This window comes from Mizuhopecten yessoensis, unplaced genomic scaffold, assembly GCF_002113885.1.
Source record: "Mizuhopecten yessoensis strain PY_sf001 unplaced genomic scaffold, ASM211388v2 scaffold8213, whole genome shotgun sequence".
Classification (NCBI taxonomy): Eukaryota; Metazoa; Mollusca; class Bivalvia; order Pectinida; family Pectinidae; genus Mizuhopecten; species Mizuhopecten yessoensis.
This window is the reverse complement of record NW_018407435.1, coordinates 761,460-783,504: the sequence shown is the minus strand read 5'-3', so window position 1 is coordinate 783,504 and position 22,045 is coordinate 761,460. Positions and strand designations below refer to the sequence as shown.

At 34.4% G+C, this 22,045-nt stretch overlaps 1 protein-coding gene across 1 annotated transcript in view; it reads right to left on the bottom strand.

Moving 5' to 3' along the window:
• LOC110455371 (T-cell leukemia homeobox protein 3-like) overlaps nucleotides 1-21,769 on the bottom strand; it is a 29,821-nt gene extending 8,052 nt beyond the window's left edge. The window contains exons 1-2 of the mRNA XM_021505469.1: nucleotides 21,202-21,769; nucleotides 1,104-1,320 (exon numbers count right to left, since the gene is read on the bottom strand). Of these exons, the coding sequence (XP_021361144.1) occupies nucleotides 1,104-1,320; nucleotides 21,202-21,769 (785 nt within the window). The remainder of the gene's footprint in view (nucleotides 1-1,103; nucleotides 1,321-21,201) is intronic.
• Nucleotides 21,770-22,045: the final 276 nt, after the last annotated feature.

The window sequence follows — 22,045 nt, the reverse complement described above, 5'->3', positions numbered from 1 at the left end:
TAGCCACCAGAATAGCAATACTACCCTGTATAGCCACCAGAACAGCATCTCTGCCCTGTATAGCCACCACAACAGCATCACTGCCCTGTATAGCCACCAGAACAGCATCACTGCCATCTATCTAGCCACAAGAACAGCATTACAGCTTTTTAACGCCATCAGAACAGCATTACTGCTCTGTATAGCCACCAGAACAGCATCAATGCCCTGTCTAGTCACCAGAATAGCAATACTGCCCTGTGTAGCCACCAGAACAGCATCACTGCCCTGTATAGCCACCAGAACAGCATCACTGCCATCTATCTAGCCACAAGAACAGCATTACAGCTTTTTAACGCCATCAGAACAGCATTACTGCTCTGTATAGCCACCACAACAGCATCAATGCCCTGTCTAGCCACCAGAATAGCAATACTGCCCTGTATAGCCACCACAACAGCATCAATGCCCTGTATAGCCACCAGAATAGCAATACTGCCCTGTATAGCCACCACAACAGCATCAATGCCCTGTATAGCCACCAGAATAGCAATACTGCCCTGTATAGCCACCACAACAGCATCAATGCCCTGTATAGCCACCAGAATAGCAATACTGCCCTGTATAGCCACCACAACAGCATCAATGCCCTGTATAGCCACCAGAATAGCAATACTGCCCTGTATAGCCACCACAACAGCATTACTGCCCTGTATAGCCACCACAACAGCATCAATGCCCTGTATAGCCACCAGAATAGTGTTACCGTCCTATTTAGATACCAGAATAGTTTTACCGTCCTATTTAGATACCTGAGTAGTGTTACTGTCCTATTTAGATACCTGAGTAGTGTTATTGCTCTATTTAGATACCAGAATATTGTTTCTTCATATCTGAAATATGAAACATATTTCATATAGACACAGGAAAAATAGTCATTACTTTGTTCAAACTTTTAATGTATAAAACAGATCTGTGAGTCTGCGGAGTATACGCAGTTGATATGAGACACTAGATAAAGCTCTTTTTCAAAAGTGTCTATTGGTGCCATTCGTAACTGATGCATTTCGAAGCGATGCATATATTAATAACCACAGAACTATACCAAATCAACGATCGCTTACCTCCATTTTGTTCGACGATTTTGGAACCATGTTTTCACCTGTGCATCAGTCATTTTTAGTGCTTTGGCCAAAGCTGAGCGCTCAGCTGAAGCTAGGTATTTCTGTCTGTGGAAACGTTTTTCTAGTTCCATGATTTGTAGGCGAGTGAATGATGTCCGCGGCTTTTTCCGTTTTGGAGGTGTTCTGTTTTGGTATGGATGTCCTATTCTTCTTGTCACTGATAAATACAAATAACAAAACAAATACAGTAAATACAGTAAGCTATTTCCGAATATCGTATCCCTAGATAAAGGCACACCTAACTTGAAGTGATGTTTAAGGGACGGAATACCATTCTTGCAACCACAGATGCTGTGTTAGTCATAAACTACACAATGAGGAAGGTCTTGTTTTTCTTTGGATGGGTTTGGTATTATTTTTCGCTCTTCAGTCATTAGTGTTATCCATTTATCTAATACTGACATGGTATGGATGTCTTTCTCCCACGTTTGACTGAGTTGTCTCCCGTTTTACCAGTTAAAGATTTCTCTGTCGACCTCTAGATTATGATTTCCTTGTTAACCCTAAGGGTATGAGAGATTGCAAGTAGATAGCAATAATACTACAGTTTGACGGCAAGGGAACAATCATGTACATAATGTATGACATCATTACCAGATTTTGATTGGAGAATCACGTGCGAAACTGGAAATCAACCGGATTACAAACGTATTACTAATTAGGAAATATGTTGTTATTAAACATTATATTGCAATGATAGGAGAAAAATTACCATCCCCTACTTTGAGAGTGTGACACAGAAATCTCCTTCCTTCGGAGTGATTATATTGTTGTCTAACCCTTGACAGAGCCTCGGGATTGAAAACAAATAAATCATTCCTCTGGTTGGAGATTTCTCTTTCACACCCTCCAGGTAGGGGAATATTTTCCCTCCCACCCTTCACAGGTGTGTCTCCCGTTTTAGGGTTGTTGGGGGGGGGGGGGGGGGGGGGGGGGGGGCTGTATTTAATTTCCAACTATAAAGACACCAAATATCATACACTGACATAAGTTTATGCTATTAATAAAATAATAAAAAGAAACAAAGCAAAGCTGTTTTGTTTAAGGTGATTTTGTAAGAGGAATGGTCGGTGAAAGTGTTATGATATAGATCAATTAAATAGAAAATAACAAACTCAATTACTAACAATATAAAAGAAACTCGTGTAAAATAAGGTAAGAGAGATGACATATGATAAGAAAATGAAAAGCCGTGAAAACGTATAGAACACGTATCAATGCATTTGATAGAGAAATGATAACTCAGACAAATTCGTGCTGATCAGAAATTGGTTGAATGCAAAACTGGATAACAAGGACGGCTTGCCTGCACTGGGATATAATTTTCGTTCTATTCATAAGTGGCTGGACTGTAAGACCTTTGGATTATACAAGGACGGTGTTTTATACCAAAATGAGAGTTTTGCCTGGTTGGGATAACTAAGTCCCCTTTGTCTGTTCATAAGTGGCTTGAAGGTTAGAGCTCTGCATTTCAAGGACGGTGTTTTATATATAAAAAAAAAGCCTGCTTTGGAATAACTCAGACAACCTCGATCTAATCATAAGTGGCTGGGAGGTAAGACAACTGGGTTTCAAGGACGGTGTTTAATATCAAAAGGCAAATATGCCCCCCCCCTCCCCCGCCGTCCCACATTTTTATATTGCCCCNCAGTAGGACACTGTGGGTATTGGTCGCTATAGTAACGAGACTCGACTCTATACCAATTCTTTAAAAGTAACGAGAATATTATTACAATATAACATGAAAAGAATAACCACTTGTATGAGGGAGCACTTAGTTCGCTTGTACCTTAGTCATTTCCTTAAAGACAGCATCAGACGCGTCTTATTTGTACCCAATTCAGTGTGTACTCACTACAACACACACGGTTCCTGTAAATGATGTGTTTGTAGCCCATGGCCTCTCACAGCCCTATCGATTAATACCCTTTCGGCATCATTTTTTGTAAACAAAACGGTTCTTGTCTACACCTATTAATTTACTTTTATCTAATTCACTTTCCTTTTTGTAAAAATAACTTTATTGTCCGTGTTCAAATACTATATATTGAGAAAGGCGCATACATCAATAAAATGTAGAAAAAACAAGACGAAATTGTAACATTATACACTCAAAATGAAATAGGCAGACGCTAAAGGCAAATTTAATTTTATAAAGGACAAGCGGCAGGCAACCACCAAGATGTAATTATAACCACTCATCTCGTCGAGAGAGGCAGGGGCAGCATGACGGCCGGAAATTTAGTGTGTTTTAATGCTAGTGATACTTCCGCGCCCGGAAGAGTTATGATGTCTGAACAGTGTTTGCCCTAATTGAAAGAATTGACTCGTCTTTAAAAAAAACATATGGGTTTGAACTCATAAAAGGTCAGGATTGAGAATAGTACAACGGTGAAGTAAAAAGAAGAGATACTTTCTCGATTTACTTCTTTTAGGATTTAGATTTGAAACTATTGGTAATTAAGTATTGATCATATGTTAAAAATAGACATACGATTCTTTGATCTAATGTTAAACCACTTTCTTATAAACCCGACGGAAATAAATAAACCATGGCTGGCAATAAAAGTCGTAACCTTCACTTTTGATCCCTATCCTTGACATTTGATCCTAAGCCTTGACCTTGAATTTCAGCCACACGTGACAGCAGAACACACGGTATACTTTCTCGATTGAGTCACTTTAGTGGGTCTTTTAAAATGCATTAAATATTGATATCAAATAATATTGGAATGCTGTTTAAATTGCTAAAGAAGGATTGTTTTGGCATCAATATCCTTGACCAGTGACCTGCTGACCGGTACGACCACCACTGTTCAGCGCTTTTCAACAAAATAGAATATTTGGTCGTAGATTATATTCATATATTGATTAAGTGTTGAACAGAGCTTAAATACATTTCGCGTAGCTGTGAGAAAAGTCTGCAGCGCCAACACCGTTTTATGGCATCAGTGACCGGTATATGGATAAGTAGTATCAGAATCACGGACACGGGTATATTGTTGTTCATACTGTGATGTTATCGGATGTACATGTTTAGAACCACCAACTAACTTTCTAAAATACTCAGGTAGGCAGGACCACTCTCTATATCTACAGTACCTACTCATTACAAGCACGATGATCACTTCAATACAGACACACCTTAGCTCAGGAATAATCAGGACTATTTTTGGGGTTATATGTACGTTATTTATCATCTATATACTACTTTATACCACCTACCTATAGAATATACCTATTCATTATCATTGGTTGTCAGTAGGAGAAGAAGTTGAGAACGACTTGAGAAGAATTTGAGAATGTATTTTCCCATTTCCCAGTACTTGGGAACGTATTTTTCTCAAAAGAAGAACGTCTGCTCACGCCAGATGCCGTCCAAAACCGGAAATAGTGTCCACACAAAACTGATCCGCGAAAGAAAATAGTCTGTAATAAACACATCAATACAAAGTAACGGGAAAATATTGTAATATTATCACTACCATTTCAGGTGTAAATGTGCATATGTAAAAGCCAATGTCGATAGGATTGTTTTATGAGTGCACACCGTTTTTTCCCGGGATATACCGTATAACCCCCAAAACAATTAGGGTTAATCTTTATAATTTAATTTTAAAAGATATACAACACTTTTTGGTTTCTGTTAAAAACAAAAGAGTTTCGCACAAAACACAACAGTGCGCTGTACTTTCATCGCCTATAAACTTCAACCAATCAGATGTTAAAATTACAAATACTGCGGTATACGACGTCATTACTTTCTGTGTTGTCTTTTTCTATGCTTGTACGATATAACTTGAAAAAGTCTACCATTGGGGAAACAGCTAAAATCAAATTACATACTGATATTCCCAATCTGCTTTGTTCTAAATTAAAAAAGGGTTTTGCACAAAACACAACATTGTACTGTCATTCCATCGCCAGCAAACTTCAACCAATCAGAAGTTAGAATTACAATTACTGCGCCAAACATACCGAAATTAAGTTATATACTGATATACCAAATCACCTTTGTCCTAAAAAAAATGATTACAAAATATAAAATGTCACTTATACACGAATACGCGCTGGTAAGAAAAATCTGTACGTAAATTGTGGTTACAAAATATGTTCATTTGTATTCAGCATGTTTCAAACCGCTCGCATATAATTCATTTAAAAACCACGCAAGCGGAGCGACGTCCTTTACTCGGTCTTTAGTCTGGCGTCCATTGTGTCATGATTACAATGTAAAGCGTTGTTACGGTAGTCACTTCGAGCTAGCCTTTATGTTTTTACAACAAAGTCTAACGCCTGCAACACTGGTTAAACAATGCAGGCCATAAAGTCGCCCCAGCGCGTGTGAAGATAACGTACCGGTCGGTTTACTCGTTACATTTTCTATTAATACCCACAGTTATTCGTCGCGTCGTTCCTAAATATATTTTTTGATTGTAGTTTTTAGTCGGGTCGGATACATTAAACCCCTGAGGGAACACAAAGTGATCGAACAGGAGAAAGCAACACTAATGATGAGTAGATAGGTTAAAGATGCACGCTCCGCAATAAACACGAGCCTAATCATTAACGAATACAAACTTTGAATTAGTGTTTATATATATAATTAGTTTGGGTTAAGTTTAAAACATTAAATTAGTGTTAAATTTTTAATAATCGCTAACGCGCATCATGGAATATAATTGAACGGAACTGTGTTGCATACCCTCATAAATATTAAAAAGATGCATTTCAAACCTTAAACGACGGTCCAAAAAGCGATGGTAAATATTCGTTACCGGAGTGTTTCATATTAGCTCAACTATGTCTGAAACTGCGAAGGAAAGACTCATTACAGCAGTTAATATAAAATGGAAACCAATTAAAATTCGATGCAGGTATATATATTTGTATTAATGTTCTTCTGTGCACAGAGTGAACAGTGCTTCGGGAAGTGTGAAATGCCTCGGGATAATATCTCCATTTTACCTACATAAGCCTGCAAAATTAACCTAAAAACGTATTTGCTGATGCCAAACGAGAGCCCTAGAATGCTCTAACTTATTTTCGTATAGCTGCGTTTGCCTAAAATGACTGTCCAAATATGCTTAACTGCGCCTATAAATCAAATCCCCAGAACTAAGAAATATATGTGTGTTCTCGTAAACTTGAGTTAGCTCTTATTCTGCCAAGAGAAATAAAATGTTGACTATCATTTTGGGACAGGGTAAAATATTTTTTAAGATACATCCGTCTCTAAAATTAATGAGAATTTTCTCTCTTAGAGTGCTCGTATTACTTCCTCGACAGATCGTTGACAGTATTGGCTAATAAATCTAGCATTGTGTTAGAGTTTAATTGCCAGTGTTTTTGCACAAGAAGCCCGTATAATCCCCGCCTATGGAATGATCAGTACCAACGGTTCTGTTTAATGGTGAGTAACGATTGCCTCACTGAACTACAGTGCTCTTAACATCATCTGCTCAATTAAGTTCGTTCTTAGATACGTAATCATATATCAAAATGTCATAGACATACACACTGCGCGCTGTTGTAGAAGACAAATGCTCTTCGATCCTTTTTTGGTTATAACATGTGTTCTATAGTTTTACGTTGGCAATCTGTACATGTTTTCTAGTGTTTGATATGTAGGTTGAATCACTTTCTGTCCGAAATATGATACCAGGATGTGGTGTAATAAAATAAGCTATTTATCGCTGGTTCATATATTATTTGATATATGTCTTCATTCCATTTTTATGTATATATATTTGATTTCATAATAATATATTAAGATCACTATTGCAATAATGCGTTAAAATAAAACATGTTAAAATAACAAAGTGGACACGATCCTGCTGTTGTTTTTACTCATCTGTGTCAGTAATGTCTTCGGCATGGTATTTCAGAAAGAAAGCATTCTTAAGTTTGCACCTAGACCCTCCGCGCGCTAACATCCGGGTCAACAAGGGTACTTTATATAAGTTGAAATAACTTGTTTCATAATTTTAAAAAAAAGAAGCTTATATATCTATTAAGTTCGCATCAGATCCGTGTGTAGAAAAGTAAACTGTTGTCACACTTTTAAGAGTGTATTTTGATAAGGATTGAACGTTGTAATTTTTCAATTTGTATGCTGGTATGACCGCAAATCGTTTACACACATATTCTATGAAATCCTATAAATATGTATATAAAAAAATGCCTTCATACGGGCATGAATAGCCCTGGCCTATGAACGCAATTTTTTCTCGTAAGGCATATAGAGGAACTTGCCGTAAAAATGTAAATGTAAATGGGCGGATTGGTCAAGTGGTTAACACTCCGACCTTCCAAGCAGGCGGCCGGGGTTCGGTCCCCGAAGTCGTCGTGTGTATGGAATATTCAGAGAAAGTGTTTTTCTCTTGCCCACACAACTCCAACAATCCAGGTGGAGTATAACATGGTCTCGTGTGGATGTTGCCGTATCTGTGCTATGGCATTCAAGTGAGGTAGCACTATAAATGATGCCGTTGGAAGTACGGTCCCACTTCAAACAGAACACAATACATCTCCAGCAGACACGCAGGCATACACACACAGGGAGATATTAGCCAGGTGGTATAGGACTAGTAGTTAGCGCCTGATAAGGCAGCTCCTGCGAATTCCTCAAAATTGTATAGATTAATGTATATGCTAATTATATTCATTGTTTTAAATTGTATATCTATTTACTGTAAAGCGCTTTAGAGTGGCTTATATTAGCTAGATAGATCCCGTGGGAAACATTTTTGAAAGAAATAAAATACAAAGTAAATCAGTATAATTATAAAAATAATATCTTTTCATCTTACTAAAGAAAGTTTGACGAAACAATTGCTGAGGCAGCACATACGGATACAATCTAATTTTAGCGGTTGTTATTGCCTTCTAAACGTTCAGTATTTATAATAGTTAGGGAAATCGCAACGACTGGTAAATCAGTTGTCAGTGAAATGTGACAAGATGGATTACTACTCTTGGTGCCTTTGGCATGGCTTTTCAGTGAAATAGCATTCTAAAATCGGCATTAGCTCCGCGCTATTACAAGGAGGAAAGTATACCAGTATACCTTGTCTCTAGCACATATAAACACATGCACGCATGTATAACACACATGTAGGCGCGTCCGAAGATAACACAGCTGTCAAAGGGCATTAAATCCTATAAAACTAAACCAAGCAATCTAAATAAGGATATTAAAGCGTTAAAACAAACACAAGTACAGTATAAACATCGATCAAATCTAGAGGGGTGACAATAGATGGCTGATGATGATAAGTATAAGGATAGCTGATGATGACAAGTATAAGGATAGCTGAGGATGATAAGTATAAGGATAGCTGAGGATGATAAGTATAAGGATAGCTGAGGATGATAAGTATAAGGATAGCTGAGGATGATAAGTATAAGGATAGCTGAGGATGATAAGTATAAGGATAGCTGAGGATGATAAGTATAAGGATAGCTTATGATGACAAGTATAAGGACAGCTGATGATGAGAAGTATAAGGATAACTGATGATGAGAAGTATAAGGATAGCTGAAGATGACAAGTATAAGGATAGCTGAGGATGACAAGCATAAGAACAGCTGATGATGAGAAGTATAAGGATAGCTGATGATGAGAAGTATAAGGATAGCTGATGATGAGAAGTATAAGGATAGCTTATGATGACAAGTATAAGGACAGCTGATGATGAGAAGTATAGGGATAACTGATGATGAGAAGTATAAGGATAGCTGAGGATGATAAGTATAAGGATAGCTGAGGATGATAAGTATAAGGATAGCTTATGATGACAAGTATAAGGACAGCTGATGATGAGAAGTATAGGGATAACTGATGATGAGAAGTATAAGGATAGCTGAAGATGACAAGTATAAGGATAGCTGAGGATGACAAGTATAAGAACAGCTGATGATGAGAAGTATAAGGATAGCTGAGGATGATAAGTATAAGGATAGCTTATGATGACAAGTATAAGGACAGCTGATGATGAGAAGTATAAGGATAACTGATGATGAGAAGTATAAGGATAACCGATGATGAGAAGTATAAGGATAGCTTATGATGACAAGTATAAGGATAGCTAAGGATGACAAGTATAAGAACAGCTGATGATGAGAAGTATAAGGAAGTATAAGGACAGCTGATGATGACAAGTACAAGGATAGCTGAGGATGATAAGTATAAGGATATCTTATGATGACAAGTATAAGGATAGCTGATTATGACAAGTACAAGGATAGCTGATGATGATAAGTACAAGGATAGCTGATAATGACAAGTATAAGGATAGCTGATTATGACAAGTACAAGGATAGCTGAGGATGATAAGTATGAGGATAGCTGAGGATGATAAGTATAAGGATAGCTTATGATGACAAGTATAAGGATAGCTGATGATGACAAGTACAAGGATAGCTGAGGATGATAAGTATAAGGATAGCTGAGGATGATAAGTATAAGGATAGCTGATGATGACATGTACAAGGATAGCTTATGATGACAAGTATAAGGATAACTGATGATGACAAGTACAAGGATAGCTGATGATGACAAGTATAAGGATATATAGCTGACTTCCTCTTCAATAGATCAATTCACTGACTTCATGCAACAATGTGGTCAGTGCAGTTTCTATTCATCATTTTGTTATAATAAAGCAAATAAAATATCTTAATTGCAGAAACATATATATATGCATATGTTCATGTCCTAGATTAAACATAATCAATAGAAAATACTTGAATATTTTGGAATAAGTGAGTATCTAGTTTTATTGATCAAGGAACAATAAATATACCGCCTAAGGCAGGGTCTGCGGTTGATATAGATAAACAATTTTCCTGGTAAATAAAACCGTATATCGACATCAAAAAAGGCGTATACTAAACAGCATTATACTTAAAGACACTTTATATTAACTCATCAAATAACAACACATTACTCAACGCAATTATATCATATCTGCTATCAGCCTACGAGAACTGAAATGCGATTTCTTTTATATCAGACACCAACGTCCCTTTGTGGGAAACCGGATCATCACATCGATAGTAAATCTTAATCAGTTTAACCACATACTGAATTGAAAAAATCTGAATTTGTGAAACAAAATAGTTCAGTACAATTCAGTTCATAGAGATGTTAATTATCCACTAGAATGAAACAATAATTCAACTGAACATTAAAGCTGGCAATGACATTCATGTCAGTTTATTTTATTCATTAATTTAATAGATCCTAAGAGTGCTGAATAACTCCATTCATTTTCTTCATCACTTTTCAATACGTAACTTTCTTAGTTAGTAAATGAGGTTATTATGCGCGTGTGTTCTATAACACAAACTGAAGATGACATGCTACTTTAAGTTGTGTATATGCACATGTCATACATCTACTTGTAACGATTTTGTTATTGTTTACAAAGTGGAAATGTTTACGATACCGAAAGTGGTACAGAACGCCCATACCCTTTCCCATTATCTATATGGTGGTGAAGAACGCCCATACCCTTTCCCATTATCTATATGGGGGTACAGAACGCCCACACCCTTTCCTATTATCTATATGGTGGTACAGAACGCCCACTCCCTTTCCCATTATCTATATGGTGGTGAAGAACGCCCATACCCTTTCCCATTATCTATATGGTGGTACAGAACGCCCACACCCTTTCCCATTATCTATATGGTTGTACAGAACGCCCATACCCTTTTCCATTATCTATATGGTGGTACAGAACGCCCACACCCTTTCCCATTATCTATATGGTGGTACGTTGTAGGTGTCGTGTGCTCATTAGTTCCCGACTTTTTACTCAAGAAACAAATGTCGACAACTCAAATTACTGTCAGCTTTGTTGTAATATGTATGAGATAACCTGACACGTTTTTAATTTCCTGAAAGGGGTTTTAATTTTTAAACGTTAATTAATTTAACAGACCAACACTGTCTTGACTGCTATAAGTATCCTTGTACCAGACCAGACTGGTTACATACATGAGAATATACAATGGGTACATTATATACAATGGGTACATTATATACAATGGACACATTATATACAATGGGTACATTATAAACAATGGGTACATTATATACAATTTGTACATTCTAAACAATGGGTACATTATATACAATGGTTATATTATGTACAATGGGTACATTATATTCAATGGGTACATTATATACAATAGGTACATTATAAACAATGGGTACATTATATACAATTTGTACATTATAAACAATGGGTACATTATATACAATTTGTACATTCTAAACAATGGGTACATTATATACAATGGGTACATTATATACAATGGGTACATCATATACATATATGTAATGGTTACGATATATACAATGATATATACATCCATACAATGGTTTCATTTAATAAATCATTTACATAAAAACAATGGTTACATTATATACATATGGAGAATGCATACATTATAAATGGGGAATTTTACAGTTAAACAAGTATTTACACTTTTATATCTGCAAAACAGCCAGAACCAACAAGAAATAAATGGCTACATAGAATGTAGCTTGGTGTATCAACATACGACTGTCTTTCATATTTATTATAGAGCTTTAAATTGAGGTCAGTACACGGTATTATCAGAAATAGTTATATTAACCGCAGGCCCTGTCTAAGGAGGTCAATGCGTTTATCTTGATCAATAAAATCAGATACACATTGATTGGAAATTATTATCCATATTTTCTATTGATTGTGCTGTCTGTGTACCTGATTATACTTTTCTCAATTAAGCGTGCCGGAGGGTGTAAACTTTTAACTGTTATCAAAATGCACCTTTAAAAGCTACAAGGCTTACCATTGACATATACAACTAGTTATATGAACTAGGTTTATGATTGAAGACCTTAAGCATATGCACACATGTACATATATATTTCTGCAAGAGGGATAATACATGTGTTATATTGTATCAAAATGATGAATGTTAAGTGCACTGAACGCCATTTTGTATGATATCAGTGCAGACATCTATTTCAGAGGAAGTCTGAATGCTTATCGAAAATATACAATGTCAGATGCTTTCAAAATGATTGATCATCTATCCAAGTTCATATTTGTAGCCCGGCTTAATTGATTTTGACGTCAGAATATCTAGGCAAATATATTTCTGTCGACTGGAAAATATTGACAATAGCACTAATAAAACCAAAACAATGAAGAAATAATAACTGTGAAATTAATGATAAGCTTTATGTTCCATCAACACTAAATGCCCTGCAGCATTATTGAGAATGTGACATTAAGTTCAGTGTCGGTCTCCATGACATCTTGGAAAGATTTGCAGATTGCATATAAAGCTCGTGCCATTTACTCCAATAATATTAGTTGAAACAGCAAACTTCACATGCGGATACAATGCGAGGAGAAGAACGAAACATAACAAATGTAGGACACAGTGACCTTTACTGCCCGCTTCGAATTCACTGAATGTTGTTAGATTTTCCAATTGGCTGCATTTTGGGTTAAACGTTCCTTTTAGCCCCACTTCAATAAAAATGATGCATGTGTTTTGGTCATGCATTGTCTAGATGCTCTTGCCGTATAGGGGAGATACTAATGTTTAACATGTGCTGCAAGAAGAAAGTATACATTAATATTGGCTAATGTGGCACTGAATCACATAAAGGCGAGAGTCGTCAACCATAATGTATTCCAGTCTTGTGGTCGCAAATATGTCTCAGACAGTTAAGTAATTCTGGATCAATTGTTTTTTGATACAGTTTATAATGTGTTAGGTATTTTCCAATATGTAATGTCCTGATAAAAAAAAATCATAAAATTGGACATTGGCTAATCCAGACATATTCATGAAAGTTTTCGAGCAATTTTTCGCCCGATGATCCGAGGTAAAATAAGCCATTGAAATGTATCAACCTAAAATTGTCTTGTTTTTTTTTTTCGAGGTATATATGCTGAGAATGTGCAACTGGTATTACAGTTTTGTAACATAATTGGACGTAGGTGTATTCTAGAGCCTCAACTGAAATAATATCACAGATACACAAAACATAATAGGACCTGGTGCTAATTACCCTGGAGCAACGACAAGGCTAAAGCAAGTATCTGTAAACACAGCATGACAATGATAGAAACACTTTAAGAAATCATGAGAATCATTGAGAGTAATACAGACGAAATGATCATGGTCTTGAAGAGGGGTGGTGCGCCGGAAAATCAAGAGAAATCAGAAAAAAAATCTGGAGAAAGAAAATGAAAAAAGTGAACCATACTTTATGACAAATAGAAGGACAACAAAGGAAATTTGTAAACAAAATACATGTTATTAGTAATAATTTATAACGACAGATAGAAAATACTTTTTTATCGCTGAGATTATAGGAAACGGAAACAGTTTGATTGCAATGAGGCTATATGGAATAACATACCAATACTATAATCACAGGTAAACAATGTGAATTTACGAACTAGGATAGGAAAACAACACAGACTGAATAGCAATAAGATTTTACGAAATAACATAACAACACTGTATGTGTTCTAATGTCTATGCCTACAATGTTCCACTGTTTGTTAGTCTGTTTGGATGTGGCTTAAATATGCCTGCTGCCCAATCCATTCGTCTTTTGACAATAACATTTATTGAAATTTAAAATCTAAAATCTAATAAAATATTATGTTTTAACAAAGCGTAGCTGAAACGAGTCATTTCGGTTCAGATATAACAACTAATTGTACATACGTTTCCAGCATAGCCGAATCGACATCGATTTGTAGACAACTCGTACACATTTTACACCTTTGTGTGCATACGCTTCACTGGTCACATAGACTTATTGGTTGTCTTACAAGAATTGTTTTATAATCCATAATTACTAACATGAAGAAAATGTTTTAGAAATTATACTTTCAGTGTTTTGAAACCTATGTAAGAATACGACAGACGGGCGACATGAAACGCGAATGTGATTGAAATTAATTACACTGTATATGAAGCTTTTTTTTAAAAAAAAAAAGCAAATGCCTAAAAGCCTTATCATCCTTTCTTAAGTCTCTAAGGGTGTTAACGAAAGGATTCAGTAAACTTATACAATCTGATTTTGAAAAGATTTTATGTAAAGCAACATAGGACTTCTTGAAATAGCATATATAAACAATAATGAATGTGAATGAGGGTATGTGAACTGGGATATTTTCAGATAATATGGGATGGGTAAAATAATTATAATAAACTATCTGAAACATTAAGTATCACTGGTCGGATTACAACTAGACTGTATCGCATACCTACCCTGTTCTTAGTATCACTCCGGTTAAACAATTTACGTTATGAACACACGTTTATTAACACCTAACGGAGCTATGATTGATTGTAAGATTCCAATGTTTCAATTGGGACGTTACAACCAGGACAGCTTAATGGAATCACATACTCCATACCTCAAACAAACGAAGCACAAAGAAAAATAATAAATATGTTTGATTTCAAATTAGCCTGATAAAATGTTTTTTTTGTTTTATGATATGCAAAAGAAATATATGAGAAACATGTTTTTCAAATGTGGAAATACATATGTAAATATTTCCAAGTCCAAAGATAAATAGTTCAATATGTGAAATTTCAAATTAACTTGAGAATTTGTTTTTTTTATATAATATTCAAAAATGATATATGAGAAACAGAATACATATATGTGTTTCAATTTTATTTGATATTCTTGAAACTCATCACGACATTTAATGTAGCAAACTGAATGCTTTCTACGATGATATATTAAACTCTAATTTGAAATCTGGCATAAATTTAACAACCTCTGAAAATCAACTGGCAAAGATTAAAACTTAGAATGACAACATATAAAAAATGACACAGGTGACCAGGATTAGAGTCTGATGATTACATAAGGAAACATATACAAATAAAAACTATGTTATGATTAAATTAAATGAGACTATGGATTAAAGACAATACAGGTGATTCGAGAAAAAGACTATGAAGAAATATGACAAGCAATCGAATACAACAAGAAGCACTCCTATATCAATCATTATATATGTAATTGACATCTATCGGACAGTCAGTGAATCACTATCATGCGCAATATGAGGAGGTTAAACACACATTTTTGGACACTCATGAACGTTACTTTATCCTAACCCTGTTCTGTAAAGTTCGTCAATCGTGTACTTTTAGTCAATATATAGATAAAATTAAAACATAATTATAGAAGGTTCTCACACATCATTCAGAAAAATTTTCACATAATTACTTAAACAAATTCTCATAATATAATTAAGACGACGATCCTTTGCCTGCTTTTTTTTTATCAACGAACAAGTATAATGCAAGTAATGTATAACATAATGCATGTTAAACGAACAATATATAAAATAATATGATGGCATTTTGTAAGTGTGCTTTTTCTTTCTTTCACAGAGCCAAAATAATTACGGATACTGTAAATGTTATCATCGGATTTAATCTTTCTTATGCAAAAAATCATACTAATATGTTGCTTCCTCGAGATTCATGGGAAATAGTTTAAAATATTAAATACCGAAAAATGTCAATAATGCTTCCTCAGTCAGTTATATTAAAATGAATTATTTTCAATGCATTATAGATCACTTAATATTGAGAAAGATGTTTATTTATATTTGTTGTTTAGATGACTTTTTTGAAAGAATATTGAATTGTAAAATAAATAAATCTAATCGGAACGAGGCAAAAAGATTAACAATACAAACTACAGTGGCGGCAAAGGGAGGTAAACTAGTGTAAAAAATCTGTAAACCCAATACAAATCTCATAAATTGGAATTTTCAACTTATATTTTTCTTTGTCGTATCTAGCAATTGAAAAAGAGCTATGTAATACGGACAATATGGAATGAAATATTAGAAATGAAACGCTTTTGTCTCTAATGTAAATGTAATCCCCTGATTAAAGGTTAAATACACAGATACATAATAATGCTATAATTGTTTACACGATGCAACGTATTTGCAATGAAGATAATGTAAAGTGTTGGAATTTGAACTTAACGTTAATATAAATGTATTATATATAAGCAACATACAATTAATGTCACAAATTTATCTAAAATCAAAATTATTGACTAAAGAGATAAATTTATCAGCCTTTTTCAAACATGTGACGGACGCTGTCTCATTTTAAATACAAGAAAATCAACACATTAATTTCAAATCTTTTTTGTTATTACTAAAACCAGAAACCTCTTATTGAAATAATTTGTTTTATTTTTACGATGGAACCTGCTTGTCCGTAAAAAAATTATTTCTGGAAAAACAAATCTACAAAAGAAAATTTGACTTTATTGTTCCAATCTGAGTTGTAGGTAGTATTCTTTTAAAGAAACGATTATGGATTTTCGATTTGCTTGAAGAAAAAATAAAATAAATTGAACACTTCACATAAAAAGTCAGTTAATCGCATTTTAGATATTTTCCACAAGAAATGGAGTCTAAAGATATTTAGAGTTAAGGTGAGGAATGAAGTTATTCATGTTTATATTGTTTACTAAGCCCTCTATTTGCTGCAAAAACAACACTATTGTGGTAAGTGTATGTATCATTTTACGCCATCGTCAATATGTCAATAAAATTAATACATTGCAACATTTCAATACATGAATAGTTGAAGATATAAAATTAACATGTGTATTAATCGACTGCAATGCAATGAATTCATGATCTGATTAATCTCCGATATGCATGTTGAAGAACATTTTTCTTTTACTGGATTAATAGATAATTGTTAAGCACACAGGCATTATAAGTAGTTGTTATGCTCAGTAACGTATTCATGAATATCATTAATGATTTATGATTTGAAAAGTATATTTTGGCTTTGGTAAAAAATATTCCTGTTATATTTATAATACTGTCTCAACACAGGACAGGTTATATGGCTTTTCTTATCCATTGCTTGCAGAAATATAGTGGAACTAATATTTCAGCACAACCTTATTAAAATATCTAGCGGTGTCATCTTGCTGTACAGCTAACAAACCAGTGACAAACAATGCATCATTTATGAATCAATTGAACAATGGTATATTTACGCTGAATCAGTTTTCAGTTGATGGTATCCTTTATTGTGTTATGAAATACAAATATATGTAGTATTTACTTTATAGTCATCCTCTGTGATATTGATTTTTTTTTTTTTTTTTTACAATATCGTTTTTCAAATTCCTGTTAATGCAGGTCCGACAATGTGTATGGAAGTTAATATAAATTTATTGTTGTCAAGATGATTACAGTGTTCTTATTAATTTCATATCGGGTTAAAGATAGGCCTCAACTTTTTAAATACAAATCTTATGAAGATCGCTTTGGAGTTGATATTAGGTAATTGTTTAATGGTTTAAGTGTGTAAATTTTAATACCAAATCTTTAAAAAAGATGTTGGCCAATATCTCTACGATACAGCTATTGTTTAATGGTAAACAGCTTGCGAAACAAGTATCTGTACAACCACATTTTTTTTATTTATTTGAATTTATGAAAAACACAGATAGTAATTGGTTGTAAAAAAGGTATAGTAAATAAATATGTATATTTATCTTGTGTGTGATTGACAGTTGCGCGATACCAGGGAAACGCCACCTCTATTTGGTCAAAAATAATCAGCATGTGCGCATAGAAATATTAATTATATGTGCAAATTTGAATCAAAACATTTTTTCTCTCACAAAAACAAATGTTTTTGAAAACTCATAATAACATAATCACTTCAGTTCATATTTATATATGATCAGCTGTAAACACTCAACAATACAATCAGATACTAATGGTAAAAAATATCAGCTTCATTGACTAATTATGGCATTGGTAATTGCCAATGTATATAAAGATAATGAACATGTTTTTTGGTTTGTTATCGTATGTACATCAATTATGTATTTCACCTAATGATTAGATATCGACTTCTATCTCATATCTCTTACCTTACTAACAGAGTAAATGCAGTAAAGCTATTCTAGTGTGTGGTAAGTAACTGCATTGTACTCCTGATTATAAGTTCAACTTGAGAAGACACAGTGTTAAATGTGTAATGAATAACGACTATCTAGTCAGTTTGTGTCGCTTTCCATGAGTTTGGGAATTTGCTAAAATAAATCTTTAGTTGTGAATATTTTATGACTTCTAGCCTTTGTCATTAATTAGGGACCTATGAATCTTCTCCCCGCTACATGACCTGTCAGGTGTCTTGACAAGAGCCAATGAGACACTATGTGTTTTCAATATCAGATCAGGGTTATAGTGTGAAAGTTTGGGTTGTTATGGGTTTTAATTACCGTCACGTTTCAGGTAAGTACCTTGGCATGAAAAATAAATCTTGTCTCGATTCAAATAAAACAGGTTGATGTGCCCGAAAACAAATCCTTTGTATCAATATACCAGCTAAAACTTGACTTCACTTGAAATGTGGCTGAAATCGCTGTAATTAGACGAATGCAATACAACAGGGACGGCTCTGGGAATGACGAGTAGTGGGTCAGTTAATCATATTTATAAAAAACAAACAGCACAAAAACCGTGACAAAAAAAATTGAATGCAATCTCATTAACGTTTAACATTATTATTTTGACAAAGATAAATCTACAAACATATGGCAACATGAAAAAATCCAGTGCGGAATACATGATATAAATATATTACAATGACCATCTCATCTACAACACTGATATGTTTTGCTTCCATGATGTATGTCGCACTTGGATTACTTATAATCTACAATAGCTGAATGTTGTAAATTGTTCACGAACGACATCCGATCAATACTCATATTCTGTACCCTTATTGATAATGTTCTATCTACCGAAATGTGATTGACAGAAAAGACACATATTTAACAACAAGGTATATCAAACTAATTAATGCAGAGTTTCGTCGCTATAGCCGCTAAATGGTCTGTAAAAATGCATGAGCGGTGTTAATTTAGTACAAAGGAAACATTAAAAAGTTCTTGTTATTCTCAATAAGTCTATTGAATAAAGAAACTGAATGTTAGTGTATATACTGATAGATATTCAGAAAAAGGGTGTTTTGTTGTTATTCGTTGTTTTAACCCATGTGAATGTCATTAGGAAAACATTAAGAGGTTACAGTTACATATTGAAAAAACTTCACATTTGTTTTATCACATATAATTTATTTGCATGAAAATGATACCATATAGTTGTATCTAAAACATAACATTTATATACACGATTTATTTGGCTTAAATTTATGACGATAGACATACTTAGGCAAACACATAATTCTAGTGACATACTACTGATTTGAAATCATCAATACAACTGACCACAATATTTTCTTTCGTTTGACACACCACGAGACATTCCTATTTAATAAACTTATCACTAATCTGGTGATCCAAAATCAATTTGATGTATTTCATTTCAGTAAATTTTATTGAAAAATTAAAAGAAGTCGATTTCATTTGCGAAATATACAGGTATATTTATAATTAAACTATTTCGATATAGATAATCTAAGCAATCTTGTTTTTTCTCTCTCTAAAATAACACTTTTTGGCTTGAATACCATAACTGTGCGCCGAAGATAATGAACTTCTACAAAACATGTACTTCCAAACATATGATCGTTATGTGGTTGACATTCGATCATTAATTCACCAAAGTTTTACATAAAGCTAACAATGCTTTGTTGACAAGGCGTCTACCTCCCTTCAACCTATCATACTCATGCAGTAACTTTGTTTTATAGTTGTCAAATACCGAAACATCATTAGCAGTGTAAATCTCTTAGTAATTAGGGATAAAATTTATAGCTCAGCGCTGCCAAAAACCAATTAATTAGAGAAGCGTGTTACAATAAAACTGTTATTGCGTTCTGATTGCTACGAAGAGAGTGTTATATCTTCATCCTCCAGGTAGTACCATCCTTGAATTAAATTACAAACCAGGTCACGAGTTTACGTTTGTGATTTCTAAAAGTTTTTAATTTGAATTGAATACAATGATGTAAAGAGAGAGCCCCGTGAATTTATATTTCCAATCAAGTGTTTAATCTAATACTTTGTTAACAAAGATGTCGTATTTTAATAAAATTTGTATTTTTTTTCCTTTTGAGAATTAGAAAGCTGATTATTTCCCTCTGTGATTGATAAACATCAGCGTTTATAACGGGAACAATTTATTGCTCAGTCAGTACACAAGACAACGCCACATTCATAGTGAAATAAACTAATCTTTGAAACATTGATTTAAATCGTTCTAATGAAGATACAGATTTTATTGTCTTCGTGATTTTAGAATTATCGATATTAAATAGATTATCTTTGTTGTTTGCATACATTTTGTTGTCAAAATTACGAATGTGTTTTATTACCAGAAAATAATGTAATTCAAAGAACTGCTAGGGCACCTCTATTCAAACTAAGCATGAACGCGTTTTTAATGACGTATTGTAGAAATGAACAATTAAAATGCAAAACATCTATCCAAAACTTATCGGTGATATCGAGAACCGTTTTCGATATAGTTAAAGAATAAGAAACGTCGTTCGGGAGTAGTGAGACAGGCATTATTGTCAAGATACAAATACTTTTTACAGGGGGTTTAATATTTTTTAACCCGTTTTAAATCATTACATAAAGATCAAGGTCGATATGACGTAAAACCCTTAGAGGTTGTCAGAACTAATTATCTTCGAGTTAATTAATTCTAGTAGACAATTTTTCGCCCGTTTTTGTTTAACCTAGATTAGAGAAGCATGTGGGGTTGTTATGGTTTTTAAAAAGGTAAATGATAATTTATTTCCAATAAAGCCATTCTGATGTAATCATGGTCAATAAATGTAATTCGTTATGATTGAGGAACTGTCCATGTTGCTATTTTTAAACCAATAATTGTATCACTGCACACGTGTCTTAGCACATTTAGTCAGAATAAATACATATACACTATGAATGTTACACAATTATCAATTTGCACTATAAAATTACATAAAACAAAAATTTAATTTAGCTTACCACCAAACCTGTCCCGTCGAAGGTCGAGCCACCCAGGCAGTGTGTATGACGTCATAGTGGGAAACACGGGGTGGGGTCGGTGAATAGGTACCGTCAGAGGCACGTGGAATCCATGGTAACCATTTGCAACAGATGCAAATAATTCTGGTGTAAGTTTAGGAATTTGTATGAAAGGTTTGTCATCCTCATCTGCAGTTGTTTTCATAGATAGACAGTGTTTTTCTGGCGTGACATTTCCGCGCCTCGTACGACCATCACACGGCCCGTTATCCTCACCACCTGACTGACAGTCCGAATCTGAGTTCGAATCATTGTCCAAGATTCTGCTGATTCCAAATGAAAGAATAGGTCGTACTTTTGTTGTTCCTGAACTATTAACCTGTTGTTTCACGCAACTTTGTTGCTGGTGTTGCTGATGTTGCTTTTTTTCCTGATGGTGAGTGATTAAAATTGGCGATTGGGATCTATCGTCCGAGTCATCCATATGCTCGCTGTCTTCTTTCTCTTTAGATGAAATTGCAGACGACAGCGTTTCCCCTCTATCTTGACACTTGTTCTTGCTGTCCATTCTATTTCCATGGGCCACTGCTGATATGGGGAGCCGTGAGGTTCTATCGATTTTAAACGAGTGAGAGGATATCGACACTTTGGCAAACAGTGTACATTTGGATAAGACGCCGACCGTAAATACTAATACAGCCGACGAACCATCACTGCTCGGCAGGTGCGGTTCTCCTTTCCCTGCGGTGATGACTATCAGTGACCAGCAGAAGCGATATATCTTCACATGAGCCAAATGCTTGCTTTCTTGACAAATGGAGGTGGGTCTTATATTAAATAGTTC